The 24,584-nt window shown below is 39.8% G+C and overlaps 1 protein-coding gene across 3 annotated transcripts in view; it reads left to right on the top strand.

Moving 5' to 3' along the window:
- Positions 1-23,476, top strand: part of TMEM106B (transmembrane protein 106B) — a 102,812-nt gene extending 79,336 nt beyond the window's left edge. For all 3 annotated transcript variants that reach the window (XM_069211829.1, XM_069211828.1, XM_069211830.1), the window contains exons 5-8: positions 7,829-7,969; positions 8,449-8,498; positions 20,109-20,162; positions 21,701-23,476. In XM_069211829.1, the coding sequence (XP_069067930.1) occupies positions 7,829-7,969; positions 8,449-8,498; positions 20,109-20,162; positions 21,701-21,839 (384 nt within the window). In that variant the 3' untranslated portion in view covers positions 21,840-23,476. The remainder of the gene's footprint in view (positions 1-7,828; positions 7,970-8,448; positions 8,499-20,108; positions 20,163-21,700) is intronic.
- The last annotated feature ends 1,108 nt before the right edge of the window (positions 23,477-24,584 follow it).

The raw sequence follows: 24,584 nt of genomic DNA, 5'->3' as shown, positions 1-24,584 counted from the left end.
TCTCCAAGGGCTTGAGTTAGAGCTTGCCTCCTGTTGTTTGAAGTCTCAGGGACAGCAAAGACTTCTCTCTGCCAGCACCTCGAGTCTCTGGAGAGACTCCTGCCCCGACAAGTGGTGCCCTATCCAGTCCTTGGGCCCTTGAAAGGAAAGCTGGGGGAATCCAAGGAAATCGACTTCGGACGACTTCGGACCGACGCCGCTGCTGAATCCGGTAACGCCGCCTGCACCTGACGGCGTGACCTTCGCTGGAACGCGACGCTCTTCGCAGGCCCGACGCCGCAGTTGCCCAGCTGAAGTCCGCGACTCCGTTGGAAGTCGCTGCACCACGTCGTGACCGACGCCGCTTGAAGTGCACGGATTCAACGTTTCGTACAGACGCCGCGATTCCTGACTTCGCGCCTTGGCTTGTTTTCACTCTTCACCAAAGGTACTGTACTTGGGGGTCTACACGACTCCGTGTCCGGCGCCGCTGGTGTCAGCTTGTTGGGAACGACTCCGTCACGACGCCGTGTTAACTTCTCATTGAAGCATTTTTGTTTCTAAGCGCTATTTTTTAGTTTAATCTTTAAAAATTCATAACTTGACTTGTGTATGTTGGATTTTTGTAGTTTTGGTCTTGTTTTGTTAAGATACATATTTCCTATTTTTCTAAGCCGGTGTTGTCATTTTGTAGTGTTTTCATTAAGTTACTGTGTGTGTTGGTACAAATACTTTACACCTAGCGCTCTGAAGTTAAGCCTACTGCTCTGCCAAGCTACCAAGGGGATAAGCAGGGGTTAGCCGAGGGTGATTCTCTTTTACCCTGACTAGAGTGAGGGTCCTTGCTTGAACAGGGGGTAACCTGACTGTCAACCAAAGACCCCATTTCTAACAGTTACCCACTCATTGAGAATGCTGTTAAAAAAAAGGGGTGAAGTTGCAACCTTCTAAAGGTATAATTACTGTTGCTACAAGTTTAACAGGCTTAGGTACAGTTTTGAGTCAATGGGTCAGTGATAAAGAACAAACAGTTGGGTCTGCATCACGAACACTTAAACAGTCAGAAAAGTCATATAGCACTATTGAAAGAGGCAGTGGCAGCTGGGGAAGTAAAAAAATGTAAAGTGTACCTAGGGGGATGTAAATTTGATCTTTATACTGACCATAAACCCCTGGTGCATATTATTAATGGTAAAGCATCTAATAACGTGTCTTCCAGACTGGTAAGATTATTGTCAAAACTTGATGTCAAGCATTTGTCTAGAAGGAAAAAACTTTCAGGCTGATTGTCTTCCACTGACATTCTAGATAAACAATGATACAGGGATACTGGAAGATACTGAATATGTCATTGCAATTCTAGATGCAGTTGAAGAGAGTGGTGGCAGAATTACAGAAGAAAAATGGGAGGGAGCATGTTGTTCTGATGCAAACTTGCCTGAAATAAAACATTATATTACACAAGGATGGCCTGAAATAAAATACTTTACTTAATGATTTGAAGAATTATTTTAAAATAGCTGACAAATTATCAGTAGTCGATGGCATAGTAATGCGCTGAGAGGTGTTTGTTCCACCTTAAGATATAAGACATGGATTGATTGTTTTAGCTCACCAAAGACATCCAAGAATGTCTAAAACATGTAAAATAATTAAACTGGTTTATTGGTGACCATCCTTGGAGGGTAATGTAAGATCTTTGATTGATAAATGTCCTGATTGTTTAGTATCAGACAAACATTTGAAGACGAAAGAATCTCCTCTGCAAACTGTTCCTTTTCCTGTAAATGCATGGGTAAAAGTAGGTGTGGATTTCTCAGGACCATTCATGTTGTTGCCTTCTGACATGAAGTATCTTATAGTTCTAATTGACTATCACTCTAAGTGGATTTATTATTCATTTGTTGAGTCTCCTAGTACTAACTCTGCAATCACATTTTTGGAAAGTGTATTTAAAATAGAAGGTTCACCTAAAGTGATTGTAACTGATAATGGGACCCATCTTGTGTCGGAACATATGAAAAACGTTTTGAAATGCCATGACATCACATATTATCAAGTTGCTTTATACTCACCCAGTTCTAATGGACTAGTAGAGAGAGCTAATAGAATTATGAAAGAAGATGTACAAACAACACTTACTTCAGGATGTAATGTGATGGAGTTCTTAAAAGAGAAGGTTTGGAACCATAAACTCACTTCACATTGTATAACGGATGAGACACCTTTTAATTTGTTAAGAGGACGCAGAGTACGCACAAGTTTAAATCCAAATTGGTTAAAAAGTAAAACTAGTATTGAACAGGAAATGCAAAATATTAACAAAGTTTCACGCACAGGAGCTGTAGTTATCTAGATCAATAAGTGGTCTTTCTTGAATATCAATATAATAGATTGAGTGGCTAACTCTTAGGGGTCGAAGCAGCTCACCCATACTATTGCACACTTATGTATAGCCTCTATCCTCTTTGTTACTTTATCAGAATCTCCCCTACTCTCACTTTGTGATAACCACTCTTGAACACTTTCTGGTGAAACTATTAAGTTCCCCTTCTCCTGCCAATGTGTTAAACTATCTTTAGTTCTATCTTTTTCTTGGGATGCTGACCATCGTTCCATACTAGAGGTTCTGTCCACATAGTCCGTCCGTCTAACATCATCTGCATTTTTTAACTGTGAGGTAGACATTTGTTCCCTTACTACCCTTCCTGTTGTGTCTCTTCTGCAACAAATGCGATGTTGCTAATAAATCATGTGACCGGTCATCACTATTTCCTGAACTTTGTTCTTCATTTCTGTCCTCCTCAGGAGAGGCTGGGTCTCAACTTAGGGTGAACTGTGCTTCTAATTATCCTGAAAATGGTGATTCATTTATCTGTGCTTGCTGCCTAGGTGTACTCACATATTTTGGCATTTATGAAGCAACATTAGGGGTAGCTTTTGGGGATTGTGAAGGGGGTTAATTTAGGGGCTCTCAGATCCCACCGCACTTTCTTTTTGCTGCACAAATGGATAAATATTGGGTACCTTGAGAGAGGTACCCATAGAACTGTTGGGGGATAGGGATAACAGTATTATTATCTATGGTGTCCTTAGATAGGGCTAGAATAGTTTATCTTGATTGGAATTTGGTTCCCTTGTACTTACTCTTTAGGTATATAACAAAATGCACAATTATTTTATCATAAAACATCCCTTCTTTTAGCTAGGGATACATATGTTTTGGGGTGGCTTTTGTCCATTCTAAACAAAATTGTAATTTTTTCTGATTATTGGGAAAGACCTTCTGCATATATGCTATAATTTCTCATCTGCCCAATATGTAAAACGTTTTTTAAACATCTAGCCAAATGTCACTCCTCTTTTAAAACGTAAACAAATATTTGTAAAAGCAGGAAACTTTAACAATTTTTGTCTTAGTCAATTATACAATGAATATTAAAAAAACATTACGCAAAATAACACATCACCCATATTCACAATCTGCATAAAAAATATGAATCACCATTTTGTCTACTCCTAAACACTAAATACAACCGGCAGCCCCTAGCTACTTCCCTCTGCCCCTATAGAGGGATATCCTTTTCAAACTATGAATTGCTCAGACCATAGAGTGACTTCTGGATATTAGATCCAGAGTAGTAATTTGAGTGTCCAGATTGTACTTAGAGGTCAATTTTAACAACATCAGCCTTCCCCGTGTCCCTCAGTGTCAAATCATTAGACGTATATTGGCAACCCCCAATTTCGAATTACCCAAATTGACCATAGCTAACTCGTTATTAATAACAAGTTAACCGATATGCAGCACTCAATTAATCAACAGTATTCTATTCTAAAATAGTAAATACAACTGGTCACCCCTGGTCACTTTTCTGCACGCTCAGAGAAGATAACCGTTTCAAACCATGTGTCTCTCAGACTACAGAATAACTTCCAGACATTAGGTCAAAGACAGTAATGTGAGTGTTTCAGCCTTATCAGGAGATAAAGTTTAGCGATATCAGCTTTCCAGCTGTCCCTCTAGGTCAACAAGCAACACGTATTCGGCTACCTCTGAATTTCAAATTACCCACATTCACCACTTCTAGTTCGTCGCTAGGAACAACAAGTAAATCAGTTATGTAGCACATTTCCGGAAATTGTGCAACACATACAGAACCTTGCATGCAATACCTTATATCTCTTATAATCTTATATGTCTCTTAACTTTGTTTCCCATTGGCAAGAAAAGTAAGTCAAATAGTAAATAAAGAGCAGGGAACGTTAGTACGCATTTGCCGTCACCTTTAAAAGACAGCAGTCCCCTAACTTTACTTAACTTAAGAAACCACGGCGTCTGCTTACCCAGTGAAAGATGTGCAATAATTTTCTGCAGCAGGGGCCTCCGATGTCAGCAGTCGGGTGAAAACAAGAATGAGACCGCATATGCTGGCCTGCCAACCGTTTCAGAGTAAATAAAAACTTAAAAAATGGAAAAAAAAGACAAACTCTTCTTTGGCAATGAAAAGACAGAATGAAAGACTTAAAAGACAGACGTTTAAAGTTTTGAGGAGATCAACTCTTCTCACACAGGCAAACAGCCAGTCTCAAATTGCTGTGGCACAGCCTCTTGTATACAAAATCACACAATGTGTTATTACAACACAGTAAATCATTATTGAATAGCCAGTCATACATTGAAACAGAAAAGCATTTGAACACCTATGACCCTGTAACCCCTTAACTCCAAACTGATCTTCTATATATTCTTCACTTGTGGCTTTAACAATACTTGACAAACTACCCATTTTTCACTCTTGAATGTATACATTTCAATCAATAAAATGTATCGAGTGCAACTACTCACCCGTAAGGGTCTCAAGGCGCTGAGGGGGTCGGTCCTCTGTGCTTCAGTTGAAGTGCCAGGTCTTAAGGTCCTTCCTGAATTGAGGCAACATTGGTGCCTGCTGAGGTGAAGAGATAAGGTGTTTCAGCTCTTTGCCGCGAGGTAGGCGAAGGATCTTCCTCCGGCCGAGGCCTTCCGTATGCAGTGTAAGGTGGCTAGTGCCTGTTGAGCGGTAGGTGGGTCCTTGGTCATGGAGAGCCGTGTATGCGTGGACAAGGAGTTTGAAGTTGATCCTTCTCTCAGCATGAAGCCAGTGGAGATCTCTTAGGTGCCTGGTAATTTGTTTGCGGCGGGGGACGTCCAGGATGAGTTTAGTGGGGGCAATTTGGATGTGCTGTAGTTTCTTCAGGTTCTTCTGGGTGGTGCCAGCATGGAGGGCTTTGGAGTGTGTGGAATCATGAGGATGCGACCGAGTTGACTTGGCAGCTCATGGTGAGTGATGAATCCAGGATGGAGCCGAGGTTGCATGCAAATACAATTTTAGTACCATATGTTCCTTATCATTGACCCCGTGTAGTTGGAGCTGATTAGATTTCCTGCACTCATTGTCTAATCGGTTTACAGTCTATTTGAAACACAATGTACATGCCAGTGAGCCTCTATGCCTGAAGTAATAAATACCTACATGTTTGCTAAACACTAGTTAGCTTTTAACTGTGATCCTTTTCAGGTTACTTATTTGAATGTCCTCAATTGAACTTTTCACCTTATTCTGGTCAGCATTGGATTTGGGCCTACAGTGTTCTTTTATTTCATACATCTGTGTAGCACTTTCTGCCAATGTCTATTTTGTTGCTTTATAATTTCATGTGCATTTTCTACATTTCCTGTAACAGCCTGGAGTCACCAGGGATGGGTAGCACAGCTTTTAATATTTGGGAATGTCAGTGCTAAGATTCAAGATGAGCTAGCGGAGCTGGGCTGTGTGAACTCAGCTACCGGAATGCCATGGATTTGGAACTGAGTAAATATGTTGCCATGTTAGATCTTGTAGACGTTATTGACTACTTTCAGGTATATGGGTCTAGAAAACCAAACCACAGTGGGGGGGACAAGTGTCAGTCATAGGCTACATATTTTCCTCCAATCAAATTTTGCAGTGGTGTTTAAATGGTGCAGTTGTAGAAACCCAGTGAGGCAACCACAGTGCTCTTTCAATTGGTGGGATCGTCCCTCTGTGCAGGGATAAAACACCTTCAGTGCGCAATGGTATTAACTGACATTGTAGAGATGGACTCAGAGTTGTTTTGCACCTTAAAGATCCTAATGCCACCCTGGGTCTTTTACTTGAAAATAATTTTCCTGTATTTTTGGGGTACTTTTTGTGAAGACCCCGGGGAAGTCCTTTCTGCCTGTTAACAACTTGCTGCATCAGTATCAAGAGCCATCTGCCGAAACAAGTTGATTCTGATCTAGAACACCCATGCTGGTTTAATGCTAGTTACTCAACGGCCAACCGCCATTTGAGGAAGGCATTGTCGGTGACCCCTTAGAGATGCTGGGGAGATTCAGGAGGCTAGATTAACTTATAAGAGTGGTCTTAAAGAGAGCAAACATTCTCTGATTAAAAGAGACTGGGAGACGCTTGAACTTGAAGCTTCCCGGAATAGCAGTAAGGTACTCTGGGACACTGTTAAAAGGCTCTGACAACAGGACGCCCCCCTAACCATTCAAAAAGCGTGTGCTGTCTCCAGAACTATAAATGCAGAGTAGCTCCGCTTTGTTAGGCCATAGTAGCTCAAAAAGGCATTGACCTGTCACACAAACCTCATACTAGTCGGTTGTTTTCTCCACTATTGCATATTTCATTTTCTAACCATGAATAATAAACTTTACACCTATACATAATTTTGACAGATAACTTAAAAACTTCACTATACTATGGTCTGCTTTTGAGTTTTATCTTCATCGATGTTGAGGAAAAAAATGTGTCAAGTTACTCCAAGAAAACAATAGAAGGGTTACACAAAGGCTGAGCCTTAATGCACAGTCATACATGTGCTTCGCTTCCACTTACTGCTATGGTAGATACACTGAGCCTTTGCTTTAATAAGTATGACTCACCAGGCATAGGCAAAAATAGAGGCAGGAGAGTAAAGAATTAGGATTGCAGATGTTACTGCTGTGTGTTACCATTTAGGTTTGATTTGTATGGTTGCTTGTGCCACTGATGGTGAACATAATGTACTCTATATTTGCCTTATTGGGCTTTGGGCCTGTCTTCTTCAACGATTGGCTTCTTTTGCTTCAGAACTTTCAGACTCCAGCATGAGACATTGTCAATAACATCGTTGATAGGCCCAAATGAGTATTTTAGTCACACTTTTTTCTAAAGCCTGTTTAGGTTTATCCTTCCTCCAATGAAATAAAGGGGGGACTAGTACATATCTGAAGTAAGTCAGCAAGCAGCCCATTAGCTTTGGGAGGAAAGCCATAACAGATCACATGGAAATGGATGGTATGGAAATAAAGGTGGTTTTATATTTTCTGTAGCATCTGCTTTCCATGTCATTTTGTCTATGCAAGCAAGCAAACAATCATTGGGAAAGCCTTTAGGTTTGACATATGTATAGCATGTGCTTGCCCAAACTGTAGGTCATACAAATGTTACACCGCTTGGCTTTGCCACCAAATGTTCTTTTTTAATGTCCGGGTCATGATGGCTCAACATGGAAATAGTTTATCCAATGGCTTCCTGAACCTATGTGGAAGGTACTGTGGGTCAACTTTTAGAGACACTGCTTTATAACACAGTGCATCATTACAAATCTATCAAGTGTTTGTGTTTACTTTAGTGCTTTCATTAGTTTTTGGGAATACTCAAACAGATAATTGATAAATGTATGCATTTAAAGAGTGCTCAAAATGTAACTTTTTAAATTTAACTTCTATGCTTTTGTTTTGCTCAATATGTTAGTTGTCCTTAAATGTGTATTAATTATTTATTCTTTCTTTTTACAGAATACGTTAAACATAACAAACAACAATTATTATTCAGTGGACGTGGCAAACATCATTGGGCAAGTTCAGTTTTCCAAAACCGTAATTGGAAAATCACGCTTAAACAATGTTACAAGTATAGGACCACTAGATAAGAAGCAGGTAACATGCTCTTTACAAAAATTTACTTTCTTAGATCAGATGTTGGGGTTTTGGTTGCTTGCTGTTAGCCTTTTAGAACAGAAGAATTAAGAGTGCACTGATATTTTCCTAATTGGATTAAAATATGAGTAAACACCGCATTGCACAGTTTTGTTATTTTGAGGGTTGACAAAGGCAAGCTGTGTAATACCTAAATACTTTTGGTATTTCCATAAAAACGACAAAAATATATGTGTATGTATATATATATATATATATATATATATATATATATATATATATATATATATATATATTTTTTTACCATTGTGTCTAGTTTATTGTACTCCATCTAAACTTTAAATTTGAATGGTTAGTGTCAGAAATAATGCATGAGAAACTACATAGTTTTGTTAGATACTATTTCTAAAGTGTTCTCATGCAGGTTTTGTGCTTTGTGAGTCCACTGTAATAAAATCAAAACCTCTCTTTATTTGCAGATTGACTACATGGTGCCAACAACAGTTGGCGATGAACTGAACTATATGTTGTAAGTGATTAAATCTAATTTGTGTGCATCTGATATTACATGTTGATCAAGTCATTTTGTTTTTCATCACTCATTTTCTTAAACATCTGTGCTAAGAAAGTAGTGGAATCTACACAAAATGACACACTTAGGGATTCACATATCTCCCAATTTATTTTCCCAATAACAAAAGAACTCCCAAGTTCTCTTGCAATTATTTTCAGATTTTGGGAAATTGAAAGATTTAGACGTTTTTTGAGTAAGGAGAGTCATCAGATTTTCTAACTAGGCTTCTCTAGCCCTTTAATTGCATAAAACGTGAATTGCCAAAGTAGTGACATTTTCTGATTTTTGTTTTCATTTGTGCAAAGGCAATGTCCAGTTATTCTAGGAAGTTGTATTGTAACTTTTATTTGGGATTAAGGGTGTGCTTTTTATAGATGTGGGACTTGATCCAGAAACCATACAGCTACGATGTGTACTACACTAAATCTGCCCCCAGGAACATTGAAACAGCTACTAGAAAGTGTGTTTCACCAACTGTTTGTTGGACCCTTAATTTCATAATGGTTGCCCCTACTGTTAGATGTTTTTCCGAATTTACAATAAATCTATAGGTAAAAAGACATTACAGTAATAATGACAGATGTGCACTAGTATGCTACTATGTGACTCATAAACATCTAGCTATCTTTCAATTGAGCAAAATCTTGCAATCCAACCATTTCAGACTAGCATTCAAATAAATGACCAACTTCAGTAAATGAATGATTGAAGAGTGGCATATTCAGGCCCTTACTAGGCATCCTGTTAGACTAAAATTTCCACTGGCTGAGTTTTTCTCATTCATACTATTTTCTCTTTTATCTAGGTCTGTGAATATGAGTCATGTGTTGTTTTACAAAGGTCCTATATGTAATAGACAACCAATTGATTTCACACTAAAATCAAATGTATTAAAGAGAATAATATTGATACATAAAAATTGCATCACTTGTCCTCACAGTGAATTTAGCAGCACGTTGATAGTAAATGATTAACAGTTTCTTAAATCGTATCCATTAAAATGACTAAATATAAGGCTTAGATAAAGACATATTATTATTACAGTATTCATTTGATCTGAAAGAGCACACATTTGCAGTTTCAGACTGTTATGTTTGCCAGGAGATATCAACAAATATCACTCCTAAATGACAGATTCTTATGCTAGCAACCTTTGTGCAGGTAGTGCATAGCTGCAAGGTTCCCCATTGCTCCCCAGTGATTAAAAGCCTGCTATGGTCGTATGACAGAGACAATTTGGTTTATCCTGTGAATATAAAATACAAAGTTTCTTCAGCAAGGGAGTTTAGCAAATATTTGGGTATGTGTATTTGCGTTCATTGACCACATCCATTGTAAATTCTAAGTCGGGCCAAGGCTGTGGGATTTACTTATATTTAGACACATACTGTGTAGGTCATGTTCTTTCCAGCAATGCCTAATGAGGATACAGTAGATGACAGATCTCTATCAATTGAGATTTACTGTCAGTCAGTCAAAATCATCTTTGTTCGGTTAATCAAAGCCATAAAAGAAACATACAGTACATCAAGGTTAAAATACATCACACAATGAAAAAAGAAAAAACAACAGTTAGAAATAGGATACAGTACCAGCTGATGCAAATATTACATCATCAAAGAGGCACAGTGGGTGAGGTACAATTTGCGTCAGAGTGTGAATACTAACTAAAAAGTGAACATTTACCTATGAAGAGCATGCCGATCATTAGAATGTTAGGATTTCTAGGAATCTACTTTATTTGCATTGTCTTTTGACATTCATTTAAAGTTATTTCCAGTTTGCAAGAGAGAAACTGAACTGATTCTTCCACAACTGTGCAGTTGCCATCCTGTGCATTTATTTTACTTTACAATATAAATCATAGTTACTACTTGGGGACTGAATCCACTGTCCAGGCAATAATTTTTTGAGATTTTAAAAGATTGGCAGCGGGACAAGAACTACAAGGACTAGAATGCCTTGAGTTAAGAGAGACATTTCTAAAAATATGGGATCAATGGATTTAGTAGTTATACATTAATTGTAAAGGACTATAGATCAGCCCTTCATTAGCCCTGCTTTAAAAAATTAAATTATCAGAGTATGACCAAAGACCTTCACTTCAAGAACACCATCTATGTCACATAAACCTATATATATTTCTATTTGTTTCATGTGGTAATGTTTTCCTGTGTACAGTATCAACACCATAGCAGTGTGAGAGTGGTCCAGGCTCATTTGGAGATACTGCTAGCCTGCAGTCAAAGTATATATGCTGTTCAGTCAGGAGTGTTGTGAAAGAAAGTGCAGGCCAAATTAGTAAAGGCTTGGTTTTCGGTCTTTATGAGGATACTTTAACTTCATTTTGACACATTGGTTATGTTATTTCGTTGGGGTTGCCCAAATGGAACACTTGGTCAAGTTGAAATTCGAGACTTTACAAACCATTGCTACATGTGGCAGTCAATAAGACATAAAAACTCAATGTTTTCTATTTTAACTACATTTTTTTCATTTAGGGATTGGGGATTAGCTCCGTAGAGGCAAACATACATTGCTTCTATACTTAATTTAGTGTTCCTGCTTCTCTTGCTACTTTTATATCAACTGGTGAGTCTTGCTCTCGCCTTGTTATTGTACATTCTTATGTCTGTAGAGTATTACACCAGACAAACCTTTCAACATGATCATTTGAAAGTGCATCCTGATTCAAAGTATCATTTTTTTCCCTCCTGAATATTCATTTGTGGAATCCCAAATATGGGACTAGACACTGCTGTTTTATGTGCCCAGGCTCAAAACCTGAGGTATCATTCATGGATTACTAGGCACGTCTCTACTAGGAAAGGCTGTCGGGCTTCAATATGGGCTACACAATAAGCATTCTGCATACAGTTTTTCGTCAATGCTGTTTCCACACTGAGTACTTACTTTAAGAAAAATGTGCTTCTACATAACTTGAATTGAGTCTGACACTAGTGTATGCTGCCCCTTCTTCCATGCATTGAGTTGCAGGGATGGTTAGTTCCTTTCCCTCAATGTTGTGAGTAAAGTTGATCCTGTGTAGGAGTTAGAAAAGCTATTGACCATGATATTTCGGCAATAGCTAATTAACCACTTTGCTGCCAGCCCTTTTCTCCCTCAGGTGTCTGGTCTTTTTTTGGCTATTTGGGGCAGTTTGCGCTTAGGCCTTCATAACTTTTTGTCCACACAAACTACCTATGCCAAATTTGCGTCCTTTTTTTTTGCAACATCCCAGGGATTCTAGAGGTAACCAGAGTTTGTGGCGTCCACTGAAGGAGACCAAGAAATTAGCCAAAATACAGCAAAAACTTTGTTTGAAAAAAAATCTATGGGGGAAAAGGGGCTGCAGAAGAAGGCTTGTGTTTTTTTTTCCCTGAAAATGGCACCATCAAAGGGTTTGCGGTGCTAAAATCACTATGTTCCCAGCTTTCAGGAACAGGCAGACTTGAAACAAAAAAACACATTTTTCAACACAATTTTGGCATTTTACTAGGACATACCGTATTTTTTTGTGCTTTTAGCCTCCTTCCAGTTAGTGACAGAAATGGGTGTGAAACGAATGCTGAATCCCAAAAAGCTAAAGATTTCTAAAAAGTAGACAAATTCTGAATTCAGCAAGGGGTCATTTGTGTAGATCCTACAAGATTTTCCTTCAGAAATAAACAGCTGAAATAAAACAAAATTGAAATTGAGGTGAAAAAAAAAACAGCCATTTTTCTCCACTAGGTACCCAGAGCCAATAATTGAGCTGCACCTTGCAATGGGTTTTCATTGTATACCGCGTATACAGCATTTCATTTGATTAAATATAAAGTGTGAAAAGTAGGTATCAAGGAAACCTTTGTATTTCCAAAATGGGCACAAGATAAGGTGTGGAGAACCAGAGGTTATTTGCACATCTCTGAATTCGGGGGTCCCCATATTAGCATATGAATTACAGTGCATTTCTCAAATAGACGTCTTTTTTACACAGTGTCTTACATTTGGAAAGACAAGGGGCAAAAACACTTGTTCTTCTATTCTGTGTTCCTCCAAGTCTCCCGATAAAAGTGGTACCTCACTTGTGTGGTTAGGCCTAGTGCCTGCGACAGGAAACCCAACATGGACACATCACATTTTTACATTGAGATCTGACGTGTTTTTTGCAAAGTTCCTAGCTGCGGATTTTGGCCTCTAGCTCAGCCGGCACCCAGGGAAACCTACCAAACCTGTGCATTTTTTTTTAACTAGACACCTAGGGGAATCCAGGATGGGGTGACTTGTGGGACTCTCACTGAGAACAGAAAGTTCTGGAAACTGAGAGGAGCCACAAATGTCCTTCCACCCAGTGTTCCCTCCCCCCCCAAGTCTCCAGATAAAAATGATACCTAACTTGTGTGGGTAGACCTTGTGCCCATGACAGGAAATTCACCAAAACACAACGTGGACACATCACATTTTCCCAAAGAAAACAGAACTGTTTTTTGCAAAGTGCCTAGTTGTGGATTTTGGCCTCTAGCTCAGCCGGCACCCAGGGAAACCTACCAAACCTGTGCATTTTGTTTAACTAGACACCTAGGGGAATCCTGGATGGGGTTAATTGAGGGGCTCTCAGTGAGTTCTATTACCCAGAATCCTTTGCAGACCTCAACATTTGGCCAAAAAAACACCTTTTCCTCACATTTCGTTGACAGAAAGTTCTGGAATCTGAGAGGAGCAACACATTTCCTTCCACCCAGCATTCCCCCAACTCTCCCAGTAAAAATGGTACCTAACTTGAGTGGGTAGGCCTAGTGCCCGCAAAAGGAAATGCCCCCAAAACTCTATGTGGACACAACAAAATTATTAAATGCAAAACTACCTGTTTTTGCAGGTTGGGGAGGACACCTGCGTTTTTGGTCCTGGGCTCAACAGCCATATAGGGAAACTTCCCAAACCCAAACATTTCTGAAAACTAGACACCCGAGGGAGTCCAGGGAGGTGTGACTTCCATGGATCCCCCAGTGTTTTCTTGCTCAGAATCCTCAGCAAACCTCAGATTTAGCTAAAAACAAAAGTACATTTTTCTCACGTTTCTGTGTAGAATCACCACACCGGGACAAATTTCCTACTACCCAACGTTCCCCTCAGTTTCCCGGTAAAAAGTATACTTCACTTGTGTAGGTGGGCCAAGTGCTTGTGACAGGGAAGAGCCAAATACATGTCGAAAATCAGGGGGAATCAAAGTGGGTCCAAAAGGGCAGTTTTCAAAAAAACATTATTAGGCTGACAAGTGGGGCAGATGGGACAATACTGAGTGGTAGGAATTTTGTGAATTCCTGCAGATTCTGGAAGGTTCCATCACAAAAATGTGGGAGAAATGTGTGATTTCCAGCAAAGTTGGAGGTTTGTAGGGCATTGTGGGTAAGAAAATGGTGCGGGGTGCTTGTGAAGCACACCACCCTGGACACACCCAGATGTTTAGTTTTCAGATGTGTCTAGGTCTTGAGGATTTTTCTACATGGCAGTGTCCCAAAGTCCAAAAAGTGCATCCCTCTCCATTCCAAGTGGAAAATTTTGAGAGTTAGAACAGCTGTCATGGCCCAGATGTAAAACCAAAAACCCAAATAATCAAATGTCCTCTTGCTTGCCGTGGGATAACATGTTTTAGTGTGCAGGAGAGAGCTGAAAGACTGTTACCCCGTTCAGTTGGTGTGGGGGCATAACCATGCCCATTCTGGTTGGTAGCCACCACCCCACTATTTTTTTTTTTTTGTGTTTTATTTTTTTAATTCCCTGGCATCTAGTAGGCTTTCTGTCAAGGCCCCCACCCCAAGGGAGTGGATCGGGTGAAATTGCCCCATCTGCCCATCAGTGGGGAGAACAACTTTGGCCCCATTTATTTGTGGTGGATATGACCATACCCCCAACCTCCAATTTTTTTTTTTTTTTTAAATCTTCCCTTCCAAAAATAGGCCAGTCTGCCCCCAAAGGGGGGTAGATATGGCCGACAGTAATGTGACCCCCATGGGGAGTGACCCTTGCCCAAGGGCTGCCCCCCCCAAACAAGGCGCACACACACACACCAATCCTTGGTACCTAAGTGGTTTCTGAGCCCCCCAGGGGCAGATTGGCCTAATATAAATAGGCTGATCTACCCCTGGCAGAAATGGCCTAAAATAAATTTGCCCCCCAGGGGAACAACCCTTTCCTAAGGGGTCGCTCCCATAGCGTGAAATTGACCCAAAAAAAAAAAAGAAATCCTTGGTGTCTAGTGGTTTTTACCCCCCTTAAGGGCAGATTGGCCTAATATAAAAAGGTTGATCTGCCCCCAAGTGGTGTAGAAATGGCCTGAAATAAAATTGTCCACCATGGGAGTGACCCTTGCCTAAAGGGTTGCTCCCCACGTCAAAAAAAAGATCCCTGGTGCTAGAGGTTTCTGTACCCTGTGGGCAGATCTAATTACAATAGGCCATTCTGCCCCCATGGGTGGCAGAAATTGCCTAAAATATGTTTCCCCCCAGGGGAGCGACCCTTGCCTAAGGGGTCGCTCCTCACGTCTGGGGGAAAAAAAAAAAAAACAAACAAAAAAAAAAAAAGATCCCTGGTGCCTTGAGGTTTCTGCTCCCTCATGGGGGCAGAACAGCCCAATTACTGTAGGCCTATCTGCCCCCCAATTGGGGCAGAAATGGCCTAAAACAAATTTGCCCCCCACAGGGGAGTGACCCTTGCCTAAGGTGCCGCTCCCCTCACATGAAACTGACCCAAAAGAAAAAATCCCTGGTGTCTAGTGGTTTCTGCCCCCGTGGGGGCAGATTGTCCTAAAAAAATAGCCCGCTCTGCCCCCAAGGGGGACAGAAATGGCCTAAAGTTAATTTTGCCCCCAGGGGAGCGACACTTTGCCTAAGTGGTCACTCTCCACATCTAAAAAACATTTAATTTTTTTTTTTAAATCCTGGTGTCTAGAGGTTTCTGCCCCCCCTCCTCTCTAATGGGGGGTAGAGATGGCTGTAAAAAAATGTGCTCCCCTTATGAATATAATTAACAAAAAAAAAAAACTCCTTGGTGTCCAGTGCGATCGGGCAGCAGAAATGCAGAGAGAGACATCAAAGGAAGGAAAAGGCCTTTAAGCGTTTCTTCCCCCCTCTAAAGCATTTCTCCTCTGATCCATGTGGAAAGCTGAGCTTTCAGCGTGGAGGGGCCAGTCTCTGATGAGATCAGCACAGGATCGCGCGTGGAAGGGGAAGCAGTTCTCCTTCTATCCCTGCCCAGCTAGCGCTCCCCCGAAGGTCCATAGCAGGACGAGCTGATCTCGTCCTCTGCACATGATCACTTTGGCCGAGGGCGATACCAGCTCATCCAGGGCACCCGAGGGGTTAATGGGTTTCTCAGTATCTTCTGATTGCCAAGACATAAAAAAATGGGAAACTGAACAACCCTAGATGACTGGATGACCAAATGTTTTGTTTACAGAATTTAATGCTGTTTGCAAGTTAAACTCTAACACCTGTGTGCAAATGCTGGTGCATTCATATTTGGTGATTTGTTAAGTTGCATGCTTAAATTGCAGAATTTTCAGTCTCTATTTAGTTGCCAATGGTAAGGTGTCCATGTTGCACAAAACCATCATCCTTTTTAGAACCTGACACTTTGCTCAGAAAAGATCCCTCTTTTTGATTGTCACAGCTGATGTCATTACACGTAGCACCTGACGGAACATATAAAAACGTGCCCCTTTCTGTGTTCGAAGACCCTCTCCAAAAACTACGATATGTGCTAAATTTACTGACTCAAGGATGGTGGAAAACCCAGACTGGCCCCCCATATCTGAGACACATGGTCACCTGAGCTACTAAATGTCCTATAGTCAATAATTGTATATTGGGAGATCTTTGGATCAGTATCTCTTCCTTTCTGTTTCTCTTCTGAAAACAAAGTTTATCTTGGCAGTAGCTATCCATAGACATTAGGCCAAAATGTACAGAAAACCCCTGGTAACTGCGAAAGGTATTGTCCCTTGAACAGTTAAAGTAGATGATGAGGGATCACAGTTTTTAATGGTTCACACTAGGTAGAGTATTATACAGTAGAATGGCAAATGAGAGAGCAGTATTTTGTAAAAAATTTGCCATAGTCTCACCTTCACGTTACCATGGGAAGAAGGAGGTATGGTGGTTCCCAGTTTCAGGACCTATTATTAACCGACACAGGTGCAATATGTGGTTACTTGGAGGGAACAAAACATGACCCACTGTGTGATACGCTTTGCATGCTCATAAAACCAGTGGAATAATGGTGGTCCAATTGTAGTAGTGCGCACAGGTGTCTTCCTCCTGATTCAAGTTCAGAAATCGCACACGCAGCTGAGGCGCCATGCCGCCCTACCTACACTAGGTGTCAGTGGGATCCTTGGACTCTGTGAAGAGTGGGTGATCAGATTTATTCAACACATATCAATAACAGGAGGAATCTAAACAATTTAAACACCATGACCAATTTGGCCACAGAAACCAGACTTCAAACTGAATTAAGTTTCAAAGCTTTATTATAACCACAGAGCCAATGTAATGTAGATGGTATGCAAAACTAAGTTATAAACGTACATGAAAACCGTAGGCTGACTGAAACGTCTAAAGAGATCAAGCCTACTAACCATCAATACAATTAAACGCTCTAGGAGAATAACACAAATTAACAGAACTATAATATACACATCAAAAACAGATTTCAAAGCAGATGATGGTGACATCAGTAAATCATCAAAATACAATTAGTAACAATCAGTTTTCAAGATGTGCCATCCTTATCCCTATTATGAATTTGGACTAGCATGTGTGGGGAACAGGCTAACACATGCAGACAAAACAAAAGAAAAGAGAAAAATAATTCTGGAAAATCATCTAACTAGGATAGCCCTCTATGAAAATACACTGGTGTAATCATCTAAACTGAAAAGGAAACAAGAAAAAACACATTGCAAATTATATACCTCTCCTCATGGGACAGCTGACGGGAAGGATTCATCAGTCCAGAGAGCTCACAGCTTCTTAGCATCAGTAGACAGCAGCATCAGGAACAGTGCAGAACACATGCTGCACAGAGGGGAGGATAGCAGTTCAGAATTTGTTAAGCATATTAATACTGAACAGCATGTGTAAATGGGGAATAAAGGACTAAAAGGAAACTCGTAGCATGAAAGGCTGTAAATGGTAGAAGACTTGGAGAGGAGCAGAAGGTGACAGCACCAACACTCACACAAGAAGACCTTCTTGTTTCAAAAGTCTCTCCCTAACTAGAAATGTCCATAGAGTGGTGATTGGTCCTCAGAGTGGACTCCTCTTGCACAAATGGATCAATATCCAATGAGAATTATGGACGCCAATCAGGCTTGCAACTATTCCGGATTTTCTCAGTGAAGGTGTGAAGTCATCTCAATTAATTCATACAGTTTCATTGAAAAACAATAAGTATAAAAATTGGAACAGTGAGACTTCTTCCCATGTACCACACGATGATCCCAACAGTTCTCATGTGAATTCAATAATACTTGTCGTGCATCTGATAGCTAGAACAAATATAGTTACATTTCAAGGTCAACAGAACCGCAATTGCAATCAATGACATTCTCCAACACATCAGCACACTTAGAAAATAATTGAGGTCAAAGGAAATATGAGGAATTGGCACTTCTCACTGCTGCAGCAAAAATGAATCTTCAGGCCTAGTCTGGCAAAGTAAGCCTAAATACATAGTTCTGATTACTAAACACATGCTAATGTGTACAATTTAATTATCATGCAAACCGAATTCATTATATTTGCAGACATCCTTCGCACATTAAGCTAGAAACAATTGGAATGTGTATTTATTTCTCTGCACACAACTCTATATTAATAACATCCATATACATCAAAATAAGTATGGTTAATTCGTATTCATGTAATACTCATGATATGCTTTTCATCTGTACTGTAGCTCTAAAAATAATACTCTTACCATTAATTCATGTCAGTGGTTCACTAAAATATAAATGCACAACGTCTTGTCATGGCAAAACTCAATGTCCAAATAAGTGGAGGGCACCGTGTCTGTCATAATTCAAACCTCCACATTTTTGCATTTCTTGTTAATTCCTCTGTTAGGCTTTTAAATGATGATTTATAAATTTTCATATGCTAACTCCTATGCCACCTTTGTATTAGTAAAATCTGATCGCCATCACCATTGGTGTGTCGGAGGGTGGTGAAATGGACGCCCATACATCTGCAAACAATCATAGCAGTATGGAATATTCTAGGAAAAGTCAAAAGGTCATAAATATGTGTATATGCTGTATTTAATACCATAGCACACAGTGGTTTGCTTGTACCTCCTGTGATTTATGAAGTGGAGAGAAGCCCCAGAGCTTAGAAGATTTGTACAAGGATTGCAGAATGTTGGGCTTCCCCACTCTCTGTGAGAAATGGGAAGTTGGGACCACACATTTTCTGATGTATGCAGGAATGACATCTATACGTAAGGCATGGCCTACCTTTCCCGTACAACCAGATATTCATAAGGTTAATGAAGTGTTGCCAGGTTTTACAGAGGGTGGAAAATTGATATCAAGACTGCATTCACTGTTGATGCTGCAAGAAGACAAAACAACTGAACCACATCGAGGAACTTTGGCAAAGGGACATGTGAAAGTAACCAATGACAAAGCAGTGCCAAGTGACTGCAGGACTGTTACATGAAATGCCAGGATCAAGCTGATCAAGTAAAAATTTATACACAGAACATATATTACACCACAACTATTACATAGAATGATTAGAAATACAGTCGTTTGTACTAAATGTAAAAAATACAGGTGTGGTGGGACTATGCAAGAATTGCAACATTTTGGGAAATTGTGGTGGAAAAGTTGCTCCTGTTAATGGCTATTGCTGTACCCCTCGATGCTCCTTCATGTATCTTAGAACAGGTTATAAGGAACGAAAACATGCAAATGAATGTGAAAATAGTGGAACTAGGCTTCGGAGTGGCCAGACAATGTATGGCAGAACTATTGATCAAACACACAAACCACTCATTATAACAAAAGGTAAGGGAGATGATTAAATGGGTAACGGCAGAGTGTGGAGTCTGTAAAAGACTCCAGCATGGGGCCGGGATTCGGGGGACACCTTGGAATGGGACATGGTGACAATTGAGCTAGAACATGGTAGTATGGATGACAAACTGGGTGTGGAACATCAGAAGAACAATGCCCTACATGATGTTGCCATATTGATATATAGATTGAGTCACTTTGACAGAACTGGCTAGAAGATGATGTGATCCACATTTGAAGACCGGGAACTAAGGGATGGTGAGCTCCATATTATATGGGGCTAGCTGAGAAGGGGTTCAAAAGTGTTTTTGATCTGTTGTTTGCTTAATGGAAAAACAATATTCATTTTTTTTTCCCCCAAAATAAATAAAATTAGTGATGGGCTTTGAAGAAACGTGCACATTTTAATGATTTCTCATTATTAGATTTTGCATGTTTATTAACAAATTTGTTTTCCCTTATATGTAAAGATATGTGTACTTATATTTTGTATTTTCTCTTTTTAGTCAGTACTGCACCTTACCATCCATAAAGGTCCATAACATGGTTGTCATGATGCAGTAAGTATTAATTTTTCTTTTAACGTGTCACTTTCTGGATGATAAAGAGGCTGCAGAGCTCCAGGCAGTTTCATAGCCCATGTTTTGTACTCGGCCATGTATTGTACTGAGATAACACAAAATATACATACCTTTTATGTAAGGATGGCATCATTTTCAGTAGTACAAACTGTAAATGGTGCGCAAATTACACAAAATCTTCACTGTGTTTGTTTACAGAACAAAATAATTATACATGAATATGAAAATTGTAATTAAAAGTGCTTGTCTTGTTGCATATACATTTATTTGAATGTTTCTACTTTCCAGCACCGAATAACAGGCCCTTAGTTTTAAGAGGAACCGTCAGTGGTTTGGCAGTAATTAAATCCTAGATTTTATCTGTCATTGCAAAGTGTTTATTTTCTTTTGGTCTCTGCCAGAAAGAATCAAATTAGTTGCTTAGTTCTACTTTTGAAAGAAAATTAATCTTGATGCAAGTGAAATCAGCATTTAGTCTCGTTAGTGAAACCGAACCCCTGCAGTTTGATCTCTTTGTTCTTTATTTTTGTATACATTTTATTGATTTATAGATAAATTACATTTGGAACGTGTGAGTCTTCAGACTATTGTTTTCGACATTTATAGCCAACATCCTGCATTTGGCCATATTACTTTCTGTTATTCTGTCCCAGCTCCACCATCTTCTCAAAATTGCTGCTCTGCTTTGTGGAGGAACCTGATTCAACCGTTGGGCCTTTCGGAAGCCACACCATATGTGTTACTCTCTGCGCCCTCGCCCTAGTGGCCTATTAGAACACTTGTGTGATGTCAGTAACCCTGGCCCAGCCCTCCTGGCCCCTCAGATGAACTGGGCTTCCTGGAACTTGGATCATAGAAACATCTAACGCCTTAATCATCAGTAAGATAGCTTGGCGAGCTTAGCCGCACACTGCTGAGATTTGTGTGTTATCAGCATGTCGTAAGGCCTACTCTGCCTTCATCTCAACTCTGGTCAAAAGATTGGCTGAATATGTTAATATTGATAGTCCCCACAAAAAATGGCAAGTTTTTCTGTTACAGTTATAATTCATGTAAACCATCAGACACCAAGATAGGTAGAGCAAGGAGTCTGTAAAAAAAAAATCTGATGTATAAAGTATGTAATAAACTTGGTACAGTAATATATGCCAGTTTGAGCTGCTCACTGTTCTGATGCAAATTTATCAGGATTGCAGATTGTGCAAAACCACACTTCCCCTGTTCAAATTTCTGCAGATAAAACCTAGCAGAATGTGTGTAAGAAAAGTAGAGCACATTCTGTGTATTGCAACGCACAATTGTGTTGAAACGTGATATAACAACCTTACCCTACTTCCCATTGCAAGGTGAGAAACTCTACATCAGAAAGTACTTCCTCACACTCCCACATCTTAATTTTCTGAGCATGGTAAAAAGGAGGAAGAGCAACGTTTGCTCATGACTGGTGCAATATGTGGACTATGTGACTGCAGAAAAAGAAGCAATGATATTTCTATTTGTCCTTTTATCTTTCCTAGAGTCACTGTGACAACAGTATATTTTGGCCACTCGGAGCAAATATCCCAGGAGGGATACCAGTATGTGGACTGTGGAGGAAACACCACTTACCATCTGGGCCAGTCTGAGCTGCTCTCTGTTCTTCACCCACCACAATAAAAGAACGGGGGCCCATCTTGTGTTTTTCATTTCTGCCACTTTGACATTAAATAATGCATATTGAATAAACGGGTTATGAGATGGAGGGCGAAATAGGGGAGGATGCAGCACACAAAGCAAGATTGCTGTGTAGAAAATCAATGTGCAAAATGTGGCTAACGGAAAGAAAATGTTAAGATGCTGGCATTTTACAAGAATTGACATCTAATCAAGACTGAGATGATTTTAATATGATGTAGTACATTGTAATGGTAAAATAATGGTTATAGTCAATTATGCAGGTCTCTGCAGCACACACCTTTGTGTAGTACATCCTCCAGTGCAACAGATTGTTCACAAAGAAATCTACCTACATTAATTCCAGCAACACATAAATAACCTCCTTTCTATACTATGTCACAGATAAGGGATATATTTGAATGCACCACAATAACATTTGTATTATCTTTGTAACATTTGTAGGTTTTTGCTGTAAATTAGAAATATGGCTTGTGCACAGGCAATCTCTGTAATAACAGAGAAGTCATATCAATGACGTGGTCCTTAACAGGTACTTACCGGAGGCAGGATATAATTTATTAATGCTTAGGATAAAGGAACGTAGCTAAATCTCTAAGATGACTATTTTCTTTACTGTTATGTATAGAATATTTTGTTTTTTCTTTGATTTTAATTCATAGAGTTGGTTTAAAATCATTAACCAGAATTATATAGTTTAGGCTTGGTTTTGTAGCAATCAATGTGTGTTCCATTAGGTAATTTAACTTTTAAACGTAAAGTAATTATCACTTGTATTATTAGGGACAAACCTGAACAGGAGCATGGACTGATCATCATTAACAGAAATGTGGGCCCTGTCGGATGTCTTAAAGCAGCTTCAAAAGGAGCTATTGACACAAATACTTATCAATCATACTTCATTGTTTTTATTATGCCATTTCTATGAAGGGATTAGAGCGATAAATATCCTTTTTTAAAGAGGTTTCCTTAATTACATTATGTGTTTGTTGTGTTTTGTGTTCAATAAACTACCTTCTGTAAAGGTTAAGAAACCTTACTATGCCAATTCTTCATTCAAATCTTCCCTACGTACCTAAGTATTGGCCTGGGAGAATGATATTAATTTGCTAAGGCAATACAACTACAAGAGGAATGTGGAATTTAGATATTTTTCACCTACTCCTGTATCTTCTTTGGTAATTGTGATTGAAAACAAGATTAACTTGTAGTATTTATGCAAATTAATCATGTATGCAGCTTAATGAGAGGTGCTGTGATATAAAGCATACATAATCATTATTTGCTATTATGATTTGCAGAGGTCTGACATGGTAGACATAAGGAGGGGAGATCATGGAACTGCCCGACAATGCAGACTGTGAGATCGACACCTGTTTTTTCAATTGTGTTTTAGTTTGCCTGCTGGTCCACTGTAGAGCTCCTAGTGGCCTAGCCAACCAGACTATGACACTGTATGACTCCTAGTGGTATAGCATACACCTATTACTAGCACAAGTAGGTTTAAGAATTCCAGTATGCCTTGCTGATATCAAGAGACACCCGTTGTATTGTCATTTGTTAAAACTTTGATATTTCACAAATCAAACCAGTGACAAATAAATATTTGTTAACATAAACGTTGTCTTGGACAGGCACATTTTATTTTAACATTTATTAAAAATCTTCGAGTGCTCTGCGCCACCCCTTAAAAGCATAACATTTATGTGACCTCTAATTTTAGCAGCTCTTACTTTGCCCTTAGCCGGGTCTCTTACTCAACTGCACCTCATAAGCTAATTGATTCATCTCCTGTTTCTGTTTCTTTCCGAGGAGCTGTTAAAAGAGTATTTGTTTAAATGTGCAGTGTTAGACGTGGCATGGTCTCCCCTAACATTTTGCCTCTACTTACCAGGTTGTTTCTGTGTGCTGGACTCTGTTTTTGCTGTTGTGTTTGCTCTGGACACTTTTACCACTGCTGACCAGTGCTAAAGTGTAAGTGTTCCCTGTATAAATTGTATGTGTACATTGGCTAGCCATGATTCGCATAGTTGATTTACCAATAAGTCCCTAGTAAAGTGCACTAGATGTGCCCAGGGCCTGTAAATAAAATACTGCTAGTGGGCCTGCAGCAGTGTTTATGCCACCCACATTAGTAGCCCTGTAAACATGGCTCAGACCTGCCACTGCAGTGTCCGTGAGTGCAGTTTTAAACTGCCAATTCGACTTGGCAAGTGTACCCACTTGCCAGGCCTAAACCATCCCTTTTTATATATGTAAGGCACCCCTATGGCAGGCCCTAGGTGGCCCCATGGGCAGGGTGCAAAGTATGTTAAAGGTGGGACATGTACTTATGTGTTTTACATGTCCTGACAGTGAAATACTGCCAGATTTCGGTTTCACTGTTGCAAGGCCTATCTCGCTCATAGGTTAACATTGGGGCTGCCTTTAAACATTATTAAAGCGTAGATTCCCTTTGGGAGCAGATAGACGTGAGTTTGGGATCTCTGAACTCACAATTTAAAAATACATCTTTTAGTGAAGTTTGTTTTTGAATTGTGTGTTTAAAAATGCCATTGTTAGAAAGTAGGCATTTTACTTGCTTAAACCATTCTGTGGCTCTGCTTGTTTGTGGATACCCTGTCTGGGTCAGGTTGACAGTTGGGGTGTTTGCACCTCTCCTCTAGACAATGACACAAAGGGAGCTGGGGTATAGCCTGCATATCCTAATGGCCCATCTGGGCTGAG

Source organism: Pleurodeles waltl, chromosome 10 (assembly GCF_031143425.1).
Source record: "Pleurodeles waltl isolate 20211129_DDA chromosome 10, aPleWal1.hap1.20221129, whole genome shotgun sequence".
Taxonomy (NCBI): domain Eukaryota; kingdom Metazoa; phylum Chordata; class Amphibia; order Caudata; family Salamandridae; genus Pleurodeles; species Pleurodeles waltl.
The sequence above is the reverse complement of the archived record's forward strand: the minus strand, read 5'-3'. Positions and strand labels throughout refer to the sequence as shown.